The sequence below is a fragment of the Crinia signifera genome, chromosome 11 (assembly GCF_055691185.1).
Source record: "Crinia signifera chromosome 11, ASM5569118v1, whole genome shotgun sequence".
NCBI classification, from domain to species: domain Eukaryota; kingdom Metazoa; phylum Chordata; class Amphibia; order Anura; family Myobatrachidae; genus Crinia; species Crinia signifera.
This window is the reverse complement of record NC_139227.1, coordinates 99,648,906-99,663,476: the sequence shown is the minus strand read 5'-3', so window position 1 is coordinate 99,663,476 and position 14,571 is coordinate 99,648,906. Positions and strand designations below refer to the sequence as shown.

Here is a 14,571-nt window from a genome sequence, read left to right as displayed (position 1 = left end):
AGAGCATGCATGGCCGCATCAGAAGTGCAGCACATATTACACCTATACAAACTCCAGTGTAACCCAGCAAAGGGTCTAGTATTCAGGGATTTAGGAGTGGGGGGAATGTATGAAGAATGTACAGAATGTCCAGTAGTCATAACACGGGATTATTAGGAACCAAGCCGACACCTCTAGGTGCCAGGAACGAGAATGCAGAATATTTAGGTGTTTAACAACAGTTGTTAGAGCCAACAGCTGTGCTGTAACGCAATGAGAACCGGAATACTTTATTGTGCGCATTATTTGGGGATTTTTGTGTAAAAAAAAGACCAAGAATATAAATTAAAGGCGGAATATAATAGATTATGTCAAAATTAGATGCTAAAATGTACCCATAGAAACCTTTGGCTTGATCCTGTATTTGGCTAAGAACCCTGGGACAGTCCTTCAAACTGTATCCTGCGTTACGGGGCTGCGTGTGCCGGTAAAAGGAGAAAAGTGGCGCAGGGTTGGGATCATAATGGCGCATGCTATATGGGATTGGGTGTAATAAGCATTGTGATGTTTTTCCCATTTATACCATTTTAAACCATTATAAACAGTTTGTCTTACGGTGACCATGTGGTAATACATTCTGCATTGCAAGAGGAGTTAAGGTCGCAGATTTTAAAATAGTTGTTTTTTCCAATAACGGTGCCTCAGTATTAATATAGAGTCATATATACAGTCTTCTCTGTCTGATATACCGGCCTCTTCCTTCACATCTCACCATTTGTACAGTCCAACAGCCACACATTCCACAGTCCATCTGTCCCCTGCATTCCATGGTCTCTCCCTCAACACACATGCGCCACAGTCCATCCTTCTCCCCCCCTGCACATGTGCCACTGTCCATCCCTCTCTCTTTCTGCACATGCGCCACAGTCCATCTACCCCTGCACATGCGCCACAGTCTAACCTCTCCCCCTGCACATGCGCCACAGTCCATCCCTCCCCCCCTGCACATGCACCACTGTCCATCCCTCCCCCCTGCACATGCGCCACTGTCCATCCCTCTCTCTTTCTGCACATGCGCCACAGTCCATCTCCCCTGCACATGCGCCACAGTCCACCCTCCCCCTGCACATGTGCCACAGTCCATCCCTCCCCCCCTGCACATGCGCCACAGTCCATCTCCCCCTGCACATGCGCCACAGTCCACCCTCTCCCCCTGCACATGCGCTACAGTCCACCCTCTCCCCCCTGCACATGCACCACAGTCCATTCCTCCCCCCTGCACATGCGCCACAGTCCATCCCCCCTGCAAATGCACCAGTCCATCCCTCTCCCCCCTGCACATGCGCCACAGTCCATCCCTCTCCCCCCTGCACATGCGCCACAGTCCATCCCTCTCCCCCCTGCACATGCGCCACAGTCCATCCCTCTCTCTCCTCCAGCACACATGCCACAGGCCGTCCCCCCCTCCTCCTGCACACACGCCACAGTCCGTCTCCCCCTCCTCCTGCACACGCGCCACAGTCCGTCTCCCCCTCTCCTCCTGCACACGCGCCACAGTCCGTCTCCCCCTCTCCTCCTGCACATGCGCCAGTCCGTCTCCCCCTCTCCTCCTGCACATGCGCCACAGTCCGTCTCCCCCTCTCCTCCTGCACATGCGCCACAGGCCGTCTCCCCCTCTCCTCCTGCACACGCGCCACAGTCCGTCTCCCCCTCTCCTCCTGCACACACGCAACAGTCAGTCTCACCCTCTTCTCTTGCATACGCGCCACAGTCCGTCTCCCCCTCTCCTCCTGCACATGTGACAGTCCATCCCGCTCACCTCCTGCACATGCCCCACAGTCCATCACCCCCTCTCCTCCAGCTCATGCACCACAGTCCGTTCCATCTCTCCTCCTGTACATGCACCACAGTCCCTCTCCCTCTCTCCTCCTGCACATGCACCACAGTCCGTCTCCCTCTCCTCCTGAACATGCGCCACAGACCTTTTCCCGCTCTCCTCCTGCACATGCGCCACAGTCCGTCTCCCTCTCATCCTGCACATGCGCCACAGTCAGTCTCCCCTCCTGCACATGCGCCACAGTGCCTCTCTTCCTACGCCACAGACCTTCTCCCTCTCTCCTCCTGCACATGTGCCACAGTCCGTTTCCCTCTCACCTCCTGCCCATGCGCCAGTCTCCCCCTGCACATGTGACACAGTCCCATTCCCCTCTCTCCTGTCCATCTCCTACTCTCCTCCTGAACATGCGCCACAGACCTTCTCCCTCTCTCCTCCTGCACATATGCCACAGTCCGTCTCCCTCTCCCCTCCTGCACATGTGCCACAGTCCCACTATCCTCCTGCGCCACAGACCTTCTCCCTCTCTCCTCCTGCACACGCGCCACAGTCCGTCTCCCCCTCTCCTCCTGCACACGCGTCACAGTCCGTCTCCCCCTCTCCTCCTGCACACGCGCCAGAGTCCGTCTCCCCCTGCACACGCGCCACAGTCCGTCTCCCCCTCTCCTCCTGCACACGCGCCACAGGCCGTCTCCCCCTCTCCTCCTGCACACGCGCCACAGGCCGTCTCCCCCTCTCCTCCTGCACACGCGCCACAGTCCCACTATCCTCCTGCGCCACAGTCCGTCTCCCCCTCTCCTCCTGCACACACGCCACAGTCCGTCTCCCCCTCTCCTCCTGCACACGCGCCACAGTCCGTCTCCCCCTCTCCTCCTGCACACGCGCCACAGTCCGTCTCCCCCTCTCCTCCTGCACACGCGCCACAGTCCGTCTCCCCCTCCTGCACACGCGCCACAGTCCGTCTCCCCCTCCTGCACACGCGCCACAGTCCGTCTCCCCCTCTCCTCCTGCACACGCGCCACAGTCCGTCTCCCCCCTCCTGCACATGCGCCACAGTCCATATCTCTCCCCTCCTGCACATGCGCCACAGTCCATCTCTCCTCCCACACCCCTCACAGTCTCTCTCTCCTCCCACACCCCTCACAGTCTCTCTCTCTCTCTCTCTCTCTCCCCTCCCACACCCCTCAGTCTCTCTCTCTCTCTCCTCCCACACCCCTCACAGTCTCTCTCTCTCTCCTCCCACACCCCTCACAGTCTCTCTCTCTCCTCCCACACCCCTCACATTCTGTCTCTCTCCTCCCACACCCCTCTTAGTCTCTCTCCCTCTCTCCTCCTGCACATGCACCACAGTGCGTCTCCCTCTCCTCCTGAACATGCGCCACAGACCTTTTCCCGCTCTCCTCCTGCACATGCGCCACAGTCCTTCTCCCCTCCTGCACATGCGCCACAGTGCCTCTCTTCCTACGCCACAGACCTTCTCCCCCTCTCCTCCTGCACATGTGCCACAGTCCGTTTCCCTCTCACCTCCTGCACATGCGCCACAGTCCGTCTCCCTCTCTCCTCCTGCACATGCGCCAGTCAGTCTCCCCCTGCACATGTGACACAGGGCCTTATTTTGGTTCATTCTTTCTGACAAAATCCTTCTTAGATGGACAAAACCATGTGCACTGCAGGGGGGGGCAGATGTAACATGTGCAGAGATAATTAGATTTGGGTGAGTAATTTTGTTTCTGTGCAGGGAAAATACTGACTGCTTTATTTTTACACTGCAATATAGATCTCACTTTGAAGTAAAACCCCACCCAAATCTAATTCTTTCTGCACATGTAAGATCTGCCCCACCTGCAGTGCACATGGTTTTGCCCATCTAAGAAGGATTTTGTCAGAAAGAATGAACCAAAATAAGGCCCACAGTCCCATTCCACTCTCTCCTGTCCTTCTCCTACTCTCCTCCTGAACATGCGCCACAGACCTTCTCCCTCTCTCCTCCTGCACATATGCCACAGTCCGTCTCCCTCTCCCCTCCTGCACATGTGCCACAGTCCCACTATCCTCCTGCGCCACAGACCTTCTCCCTCTCTCCTCCTGCACACGCGCCACAGTCCGTCTCCCCCTCTCCTCCTGCACACGCGCCACAGTCCGTCTCCCCCTCTCCTCCTGCACACGCGCCAGAGTCCGTCTCCCCCTCTCCTCCTGCACACGCGCCACAGTCCGTCTCCCCCTCTCCTCCTGCACACTCGCCACAGGCCATCTCCCCCTCTCCTCCTGCACACGCGCCACAGTCCGTCTCCCCCTCCTGCACACGCGCCACAGTCCGTCTCCCCCTCTCCTCCTGCACACGCGCCACAGTCCGTCTCCCCCCTCCTGCGCATGCGCCACAGTCCATATCTCTCCCCTCCTGCACATGCGCCACAGTCCATATCTCTCCCCTCCTGCACATGCGCCACAGTCCATATCTCTCCCCTCCTGCACATGCGCCACAGTCCATATCTCTCTCTCTCCTCCCACACCCCCCAGTCTCTCCCTCTCCTCCCACATCCCCACAGTCTCTCTCTCCTCCCACACCCCTCACAGTCTCTCTCTCCTCCCACACCCCTCACAGTCTTTCTCTCTCTCTCTCTCCCCTCCCACACCCCTCAGTCTCTCTCTCTCTCCTCCCACACCCCTCACAGTCTCTCTCTCTCCTCCCACACCCCTCACAGTCTCTCTCTCTCCTCCCACACCCCTCACATTCTGTCTCTCTCCTCCCACACCCCTCTTAGTCTCTCTCCCTCTCTCCTCCTGCACATGCACCACAGTGCGTCTCCCTCTCCTCCTGAACATGCGCCACAGACCTTTTCCCGCTCTCCTCCTGCACATGTGCCACAGTCCGTCTCCCTCTCATCCTGCACATGCGCCACAGTCCTTCTCCCCTCCTGCACATGCGCCACAGTGCCTCTCTTCCTACGCCACAGACCTTCTCCCCCTCTCCTCCTGCACATGTGCCACAGTCCGTTTCCCTCTCACCTCCTGCACATGCGCCACAGTCCGTCTCCCTCTCTCCTCCTGCACATGCGCCAGTCAGTCTCCCCCTGCACATGTGACACAGGGCCTTATTTTGGTTCATTCTTTCTGACAAAATCCTTCTTAGATGGACAAAACCATGTGCACTGCAGGGGGGGCAGATGTAACATGTGCAGAGATAATTAGATTTGGGTGAGTAATTTTGTTTCTGTGCAGGGAAAATACTGACTGCTTTATTTTTACACTGCAATATAGATCTCACTTTGAAGTAAAACCCCACCTTAATCTAATTCTTTCTGCACATGTAAGATCTGCCCCACCTGCAGTGCACATGGTTTTGCCCATCTAAGAAGGATTTTGTCAGAAAGAATGAACCAAAATAAGGCCCACAGTCCCATTCCACTCTCTCCTGTCCATCTCCTACTCTCCTCCTGAACATGCGCCACAGACCTTCTCCCTCTCTCCTCCTGCACATATGCCACAGTCCGTCTCCCTCTCCCCTCCTGCACATGTGCCACAGTCCCACTATCCTCCTGCGCCACAGACCTTCTCCCTCTCTCCTCCTGCACACGCGCCACAGTCCGTCTCCCCCTCTCCTCCTGCACACGCGCCACAGTCCGTCTTCCCCTCTCCTCCTGCACACGCGCCAGAGTCCGTCTCCCCCTCTCCTCCTGCACACGCGCCACAGTCCGTCTTCCCCTCTCCTCCTGCACAAGCGCCACAGTCCGTCTCCCCCTCTCCTCCTGCACACTCGCCACAGGCCATCTCCCCCTCTCCTCCTGCACACGCGCCACAGTCCCACTATCCTCCTGCGCCACAGTCCGTCTCCTCCTGCACACGCGCCACAGTCCGTCTCCCCCTCTCCTCCTGCACACGCGCCACAGTCCGTCTCCCCCTCTCCTTCTGCACACGCGCCACAGTCCGTCTCCCTCTCCCCTCCTGCACATGCGCCACAGTCCATATCTCTCCCCTCCTGCACATGCGCCACAGTCCATATCTCTCCCCTCCTGCACATGCGCCACAGTCCATATCTCTCCCCTCCTGCACATGCGCCACAGTCCATATCTCTCCCCTCCTGCACATGCGCCACAGTCCATATCTCTCCCCTCCTGCACATGCGCCACAGTCCATATCTCTCCCCTCCTGCACATGCGCCACAGTCCATATCTCTCCCCTCCTGCACATGCGCCACAGTCCATATCTCTCCCCTCCTGCACATGCGCCACAGTCCATATATCTCTCTCTCCTCCCACACCCCCCAGTCTCTCTCCTCCCACACCCAACAGTCTCTCTCTCTCTCCTCCCACATCCCCACAGTCTCTCTCTCTCTCTCCTCCCACACCCCTCAGTCTCTCTCTCTCTCTCTCCTCCCACACCCCTCACAGTCTCTCTCTCCTCCCACACCCCTCAGTCTCTCTCTCTCCTCCCACACCCCTCACAGTCTCTCTCCTCCCACACCCCTCACAGTCTCTCTCCTCCCACACCCCTCACAGTCTCTCTCTCTCCTCCCACAGTCTGTCTCTCTCTCCTCCCACACCCCCCAGTCTCTCCTCCCACAGTCTGTCTCTCTCTCCTCCCACACCCCCCAGTCTCTCTCTCTCTCCTCCCACAGTCTCTCTCCTCCCACACCCCCCACAGTCTCTCTCTCCTCCCACACAGTCTCTCTCTCTCTCCTCCCACACAGTCTCTCTCTCTCCTCCCACACCCCCACAGTCTCTCTCTCTCCTCCAACACCCCCCAGTCTCTCTCTCCTCCCACACAGTCTGTCTCTCTCTCCTCCCACAGTCTCTCTCTCCTCCCACACCCCCCACAGTCTCTCTCTCTCTCCTCCCACAGTCTCTCTCTCTCCTCCCACACCCCCCAGTCTCTCTCTCTCCTCCCACACCCCCCCCAGTCTCTCTCTCCTCCCACACACCCAGTCTCTCTCCTCCCACACCACACCCCCACAGTCTCTCTCCTCCCACACACCCCCACAGTCTCTCTCTCTCTCCTCCCACACAGTCTGTCTCTATCCTCCCACACACCTCACAGTCTGTCTCTCTATCCTCCCACACACCTCACAGTCTGTCTCTCTATCCTCCCACACACCTCACAGTCTGTCTCTCTATCCTCCCACACACCTCACAGTCTGTCTCTCTATCCTCCCACACACCTCACAGTCTCTCTCATTCATCCCATGCTGCTAGCCTAGCTGCCCCATCCCCGTATACCCTGCTCAGCGTGCCTGTATCCGCTCACCACGCCGCCCTAACCCCGGGGAGGACTCACCTGCCCATTTCCCGGTCCTCGGACCCACCTGCGCTCCACTCCCCAGCACCCAGACCCGGACACCGCACAGCAGGTGCCAAGCGGCCCTCACACCCCACCAGGAGGCCGCTAGCACGCCTAGGTACCAGAAGAAGTTGGCGCAGGGCACGGGCATCCCGGCTAGCGGAGCTGCAGCCATGTCCCTTAACCGCCTGCACAGAGAGCGACACCCGGAAGAGCGGGCGCACAGTCACCGTATGCGAAAGGCTCCTGTCACCCAGTCTCCGCGCCCACACAGCCTACAACTCGCCGCCTCACTGGCCGCAGCTCGCGTCACTCTTCCCAGCACAGCCTTCTCATCATGTCATTGGTCAAGGTGATCGCATCTTCATTGGCTTACTGTAGCATCAATCACGTAGCTCCGCTTGAAACTTGCAGCATCTTCACTCTGATTGGATAACCGTTTCCAAAGCGTCCCGCCTTCATTACCCTGGTAACAGTGTCTACCCGTTCTGCTCGTTCGATAGATTCCTATTGGACGGCATTTTCACGTCGTCTAGCAACAGTGCCATTTCCGCCCCCGCAGCTCATTCATAAATGGGTCTGGGGAAGCTGCGATGCGATTGGCTGAGAGGCTACTGTTACTATGACTTGTCTGCTGGCAATGCTCAGTGATTGGTGAGTCGGATGGCACCAGATTAGTTGTCCAGGGTTGAGGGGGAGCAGTTGAGAGGACACTGAGATGTTATTATTGTTCCTGGGTCAGTCCCAACCTTCATAGATTTCAGCAGAATCCTGGTTTTCCTGTAAGTGTCTCTATTTATATCCCAAATCCACCAATAAAGTGTCCCCTGTTCCTGCAGGTATGATGTTTTCATTATAGAACATAGGCTCCTACCTACAATAGGACGGATTCAGTATGAAATCCCGGCAGTCGGGATCCCGGCGTTCAAAATCCAGACGCCGGAATCCCGACCGCCGAAATCCCGACAAGGGGGGGACGTGGATCGCCCCCCCTTGCGGGCTCGCTGCACTCGCCACGCAGCGGGCCCGGTGCCTCGCTACGCTCGGCACGCTAATTTATTCTCCCTCCAGGGGTGTCGTGGACACCCACGGAGGGAGAAAGTGTCGGGATTTCGGCGGTCGGGATTCTGAACGCTGGGATCCCGACCACCGGGATTTTAACTGCATCCCAATAGGACGCACTTGGCCAATGTGAGACCCATAGCCAGATAATCTATTATTAGGATTTAGGTTGCCACCTAGGACCCACTAGGCAATGTGGGACCCATGGGTATGGGTAAAAACCGGACCAGGACAAGACCCCGGACATCAAAATCTGCAGTCTGTAGCTTGTAGCGTCCGGTCCGAGGGGGTGTGCTGTCCGGGGGCCTGCCTGTGACACCTGTCACCAGGGAGTGGAGGAGGGGGAGAATGAAGCCTTCCTGTATGGTCTGGGCATGTAGCAAAAACCGGACGGTCCGGACCACATGGGGAGGCTGTAATCTCCCCTTTCCCATGTCCCTGATGATAGCTATCACAGGGACCCCCCGGACAAGACACCCCTCCGGACACTACAAGCTCCGGACTGCATATTTTGATGTCCGGTCCGGGCTTTAGTCCGGGTCCGGTTTTTACATAGTTCCGGGACCTATAGCTAGATCATCCATTATAGGGCCTAGGCTCCCACCTAGGACCCACTAGGCATTGAGGGGCCATTACCCAGATCATCCATTATAGGACCTGGGCTCCCACCTAGGACCCACTAGGCAATGTGAGACCCATACTCAGATCATCCATTATAGGACCTGGGCTCCCACCTAGGAACCACTAGGCAATGTGAGACCCATACTCAGATCATCCATTATAGGACCTGGGCTCCCACCTAGGAACCACTAGGCATTGAGGGCCATTACCCAGATCATCCATTATAGGACCTGGGCTCCCACCTAGGAACCACTAGGCATTGAGGGGCCATTACCCAGATCAACCATTATAGGACCTAGGCTCCCACCTAGGACCTACTAGGTACCGAGGACCCATAGAAGGATAAATCCAGGGCCGCCACTATAAATGGTGTGGCCCGGGACTGACATTCAGTCTGAGCCCCCAGCGGCATTCCCCCCCCCCCCCCCCGCACGCATCCTGCCTCCCCCTATCCCCCCAATTACTGTTACTTACCAGCAGCAACCAGCAGTGGTGGCGTGCCATCTCCCTCCTTCACAGACCGTCGGGAGCGCACACTGCACGTTGCAGCCTGCAGAGCGCCAAGCCCCTCTGTATTCTAGGCTTGGCGCTCTGCATGCTGTACTGTGTATTGTGCGTGCCTGGCTGGGGGTCCGCCAGGTGGGGGAGGCGTTGTGCGAGTGTGGGGGGTGGCGCCGTGCCACTGTGGGCAGCTGCCTGGGCCCCTCCAGTGGCCGGGGCCCAGGACAGCTGTACCCACGGCGGCCCTGGATAAATCCATTATATGATATAGGCTTCCACCTAGGTCCCACGAGGCAATGTGTGACCCATAACTGGATCATCCATTAGAGGACCTAAGGTCCCACCAAGGACCCACTAGGCATTGAAAGACATAGCCCTCATACCTTTGACTGTCTGTAAATTACCAGTGTGTTGTATCACTGTCTCCTATTGCAAAGCGCAACGGAATATGCTGCGCTATATAAGAAACTGTTAATGAATAATTAAATAAATAGCCAGATCTATTATAGGACCTAGGTTCCTACTTAGGACCCACTAGGCATTGAGGGGCCCATAGCCAGATCATCCATTATAGGATCTAGGCTCCCACTTAGGACCAATTAGGTTCTGAGGTACCCATAACTGGATCATCAAATATATTATCATTATTAATTTATATGGCACCGCAACGACAGAGCACAAGGCAATGTTTGAGTATGGAGGTAGATGAGGAGTGGACCCTTGCTTCACGTTTCTGAGCTGATTGAGATATGAACTGAATGAAACACAATATCGTCCTTATATAGGTAACCGATCATTCATGGTATGTTCCACCAGAGAACGGGGATTTAATTAGCTCCAAAAGATCATGTTCAAATGCTTTGTGTGACTATATAGTTATACTTCCCTTAGTTCTTGGATTCTGCCCGAGTGCTGAGGTTTGAATAAAATAGTGTTTGAGGTTAGGCGGGAATATCGGCTTCCCCGCACTATACGGATGGAGGGCCAGCTTTTATTGGTGTCATCTGGTGGCTTCGCCAATACTTTATGTGGAAAACAACAACATATTTGCACATCAAAATGACAGTGATGCGGTAGGACCCCATGTTCTGTTTCCTTATGACTGACCCATTTATTTTTATAATTTGAAACCAGAAACTTATGTGTCTAGAAAATGTCTGTAGCACCCAGAATTAGTGAGCAGTAGTGTGACACCTCATTGCACCCAGAATTAGTGAGCAGTAGTGTGACACCTCATTGCACCCAGAATTAGTGAGCCGTGGTGTGACACCAGATGGCACCCAGAATTAGTGAGCAGTAGTGTGACACCGGATGGCACCCAGAATTAGTGAGCAGTGGTGTGGCACCGGATGGAACCCAGAATTAGTGAGCAGTAGTGTGACACCGGATGGTACCCAGAATTAGTCAGCAGTAGTGTGACACCGGATAGCACCCAGAATTAGTGAGCAGTAGTGTAACACCGGATGGCACCCAGAATTAGTGAGCAGTAGTGTGACACCGGACGGCACCAAGAATTAGTGAGCAGTGGTGTGGCACCGGATGGAACCCAGAATTAGCGAGCAGTAGTGTGACACCGGATGGTACCCAGAATTAGCGAGCAGTGGTGTGACACCTGATGGCACCCAGAATTTGTGAGCCGTGGTGTGACACCAGATGGCACCCAGAATTAGTGAGCAGTAGTGAGACACCGGATGGCACCCAGAATTAGTGAGCCGTGGTGTGACACCAGATGGCAGCCAGAATTAGTGAGCCGTGGGGTGACACCAAATGGCACTCAGAATTAGTGAGCAGTGGTGTGACACCAGATGGCACCCAGAATTAGTGAGCCGTGGGGTGACACTAGATGGCACCCAGAATTAGTGAGCCATGGGGTGACACCGGATGGCACCCAGAATTACTGAGCAGTGGTGTGACACCGGATGGCACTCAGAATTAGTGAGCAGTAGTGTGATACCGGATGGAACCCAGAATTAGTGAGCAGTAGTGTGACACCGGATGGCACCCAGAATTAGTCAGCAGTAGTGTGACACCAGATGGAACCCAGAATTAGTGAGCAGTAGTGTGACACCGGATGGTACCCAGAATTAGTGAGCAGTGGGGTGACACCGAATGGCACCCAGAATTAGTGAGCAGAGGTGTGATACCGAATGGCAGCCAGAATTAGTGAGCAGAGGTGTGATACCGAATGGCACCCAGAATTAGTGAGCAGTAGTGTAACATCGGGTGGTATTAGTGAGCAGTTGTTGTACCCAGAATTAGTGAGCAGTGGGGTGATCCCAGATGGCACCCAGAATTAGTGAGCAGTGGTGTGACACCGGATGGCACCCAGAATTAATGATCAGTAATTCTGGGTGCCATCCGGTGTCACACCACTGCTCACTAATTCTGGGTGCCATCCGGGATCACCCCACTGCTCACTAATTCTGGGTACAACAACTGCTCACTAATACCACCCGATGTTACACTACTGCTCACTAATTCTGGGTGCCATTCGGTATCACACCTCTGCTCACTAATTCTGGCTGCCATTCGGTATCACACCTTTGCTCACTAATTCTGGGTGCCATTCGGTGTCACCCCACTGCTTGAGTGGTAGCCAGAATTAGTGAGCAGTGGTTGTACCCAGAATTAGTGAGCAGTAGTGTGAAATCCGGTGGTAGCCAGAATTAGTGAGCAGTTGGGGTGATACCGGATGGCTCCCAGAATTTGTGAGCAGTGGGGTGATACCGGATGGTACCCAACTTTATTAGAACTATCTTCTGTGTTTGCATGCTGTCAACAGCCACAGGATTTGGCCTACATGCCTACGGCACCTTCCACTAGACAGATCCATTCCATCCAGTTGCCCAGAAACACCAATTTCACAGAATGAGAGATCTGCCATCCTATGGATTATTGCGCCATCCATGTGTGTATCTGTGGTACTGCACCTTCAACTAAGACTAATCTTAAAAAATAAATAAACATATAACATTTTGCAATAGCAAATAACCATCTTGCTTCAAAGTTGCCGGATTGTGTATCCTGTGACTGCCAGCTAAGCTCCAGCTTGCTTGAGGTGAAGTCCAGCATCTCCAAGCTCCACCCTCTGCCTGCTGGTAAAGCACAGCATTGGTCCATAGTAAGTGTGTATGAACTGCCACCAACTAGGAGATGTTGCACCAATGGGTCCCCACATACGCAGAAGTCTGTAACAGGTGGTTACTGATGGTGAGAGGGAATCCCTACATCCCAGGTGTGGCAGAGTAGAGTATCATATATAACAAGAAAGGGAGTGCAGCTCTAACATAAATGTTTTCATAGGGCCCAACAGCAAAATTTAGCACAAGGTTCCAGTGATGTTGCCTGTTCTCTTATGGTCCTTGCCAGTGGTGGATTTTACCTGGGGTTGCAGGGCTCCTGTGAGACCCCACTATGCGAACTATCAGTGGCGTGAATATACATTTTGCAACCCCCTTCACCATAAAGATTATTCCGCCTCCACCCTTTCTCCATTAATTTTTTATTTTTTTCCCTACATGCTTGTTGCCAGGGGTTACATGCTTGTTGCCAGGGGTTTCATGCTCACAAGCCAGCCAGCGCTCCTTAAATCCAGAACTTTGGGTACCGCTATACGGAGTTCTCTTCCATAACAGATGCTAGAGGTCCAGAACAATTTAGAATGGGCGGCAGAGAGCTTGTCTGGACCCAAGTTCATTACAGTGGGTGTGGCCTAGTGACAGGAGGCATGGCCATGCACCCTTAACATAAAATACAGAACAAATAGCACTGTAAGCACCTCCCTTGTGTTGTATTGAGAAGAGCTGCTGTCAGGTAACTGGACCCCTCCATTAAACCTGGCCCCAGGTAATTAGTACCCTCCCCCTCTCTTGGCGCCACTGTTTATAGACAGATGGATATTTTGCGTTAAGCATTTTGGGTCACATTGTAAAACCTTAAGATTTTAGCCAGTGGAATCCACCTGTTCTGACTCTGCTACATGATGTTATCAGATGTCATGACAGACCCCACCCTCTGATATTCTGGTATGCATGAGGTTTCTCCTATTACTATTGTTGTATACCTATTTTGTGTTGTATATTATCATGGACCAACCATTTCCTTGTTGTTCTATTGCTCTATTATTGTACTAACAGTTACTATGTGTTGATTTTTATGTCTTTGAACCTTTCAACGACAAAAAAAGAAAATTCTACAAGATTTAAGAGTCCGATTCAATATATTTTTTCAGTTTTTTAAAATGTGTGCCCTGTATGACCTACTCGCGGTCTTCCCAAAATATATGGGTTGACGCATCACCAGCATTGTGAGAACATAACCCTTTGTGTACCAAGGGAAGTTGTCAAAATAGGTGTGCAAATTGGCAAGCAAACATTTTTTATTCATCATAATGACCTGTAATAGGAAATACGGTACTTGTTTCCTAGCACGGCCACAATCGCGGCCATCGGGTGTAATTTTTAGTGGCCTGCGACGCGACCGACGCGATGCCCCCGATTTTGCCATTGAAATGCATTGAAAACAGTGAAAATCGCGTCGGTCGCGTCGTGTGCGGCTAAAAATGCTTAAATGGTCCACACGCGATGGCCGCGATTTCCCCATAGGGAACAATGTTAAATGGGTAACGTTACCCGCGATGACCGCGATTTCCCATAGGAAACAATGTTAAATGGGTCAATTTACCCAAATCATCATAGAGAACAATGGTAAATGGGCCAGAAACCCCAAAAAACCCCCCTGACCAGTGAAATGTCCCCCCAAAAGTAGTTTACGCCACCCCGCGATCAACGTGAACCCGAAGCGTGGCGAGCGCAGCGAGCCCGCGAGGGGCGGCGGTACGCGTCCTCCGACCTTTTCATACCCCCACTATCCACGTCCACGTGGAGTTGAGAATAGAATAGTGTGGCGAGCGCAGCGAGCCACCGAGCCCGAAGCGTGGCGAGCGGACGCGGATACCTTCACAGGTAAACGCGTCCCTTCGCGGGCTTCACAGGTATCCGCGTACGCTCGCCACGCTTTGGGCTCGGTGGCTCGCTGCGCTCGCCACACTATTCTATTCTCAACTCCACGCCGACGTGGATAGTGGGGGTATGAAAAGGTCGGAGGACGCGTACCGCCGCCCCTCGCGGGGTCGCTGCGCTCGCCACGCTTCGGGTTCACGTTGATCGCGGGGTGGCGTATACTACTTTTGGGGGGACATTTCAATGTTCAGGGGTGTTTTTGGCCCATTTACCATTGTTCCCTATGATAATTTGGGTAAATTGAGCCATTTCACATTATTTCCTATGGGAAATCGGGGT

General features: G+C 54.3%; 1 protein-coding gene and 1 long non-coding RNA gene across 3 annotated transcripts in view; one reads left to right on the top strand and one right to left on the bottom strand.

The window, feature by feature from the left end:
• HSD17B12 (hydroxysteroid 17-beta dehydrogenase 12) overlaps nucleotides 1–7,374 on the bottom strand; it is a 52,967-nt gene extending 45,593 nt beyond the window's left edge. Inside the window, exon 1 of the mRNA XM_083163899.1 lies at nucleotides 7,085–7,374. Coding sequence (XP_083020025.1) covers nucleotides 7,085–7,262 — 178 coding nt within the window. The 5' untranslated portion in view covers nucleotides 7,263–7,374. The remainder of the gene's footprint in view (nucleotides 1–7,084) is intronic.
• A 192-nt stretch (nucleotides 7,375–7,566) lies between these two features.
• Nucleotides 7,567–14,571, top strand: part of LOC146045196 (uncharacterized) — a 34,844-nt gene continuing 27,839 nt past the window's right edge. For both annotated transcript variants that reach the window (XR_014465383.1, XR_014465382.1), the window contains exon 1: nucleotides 7,567–7,741. This is a non-coding gene — a long non-coding RNA (uncharacterized LOC146045196). The remainder of the gene's footprint in view (nucleotides 7,742–14,571) is intronic.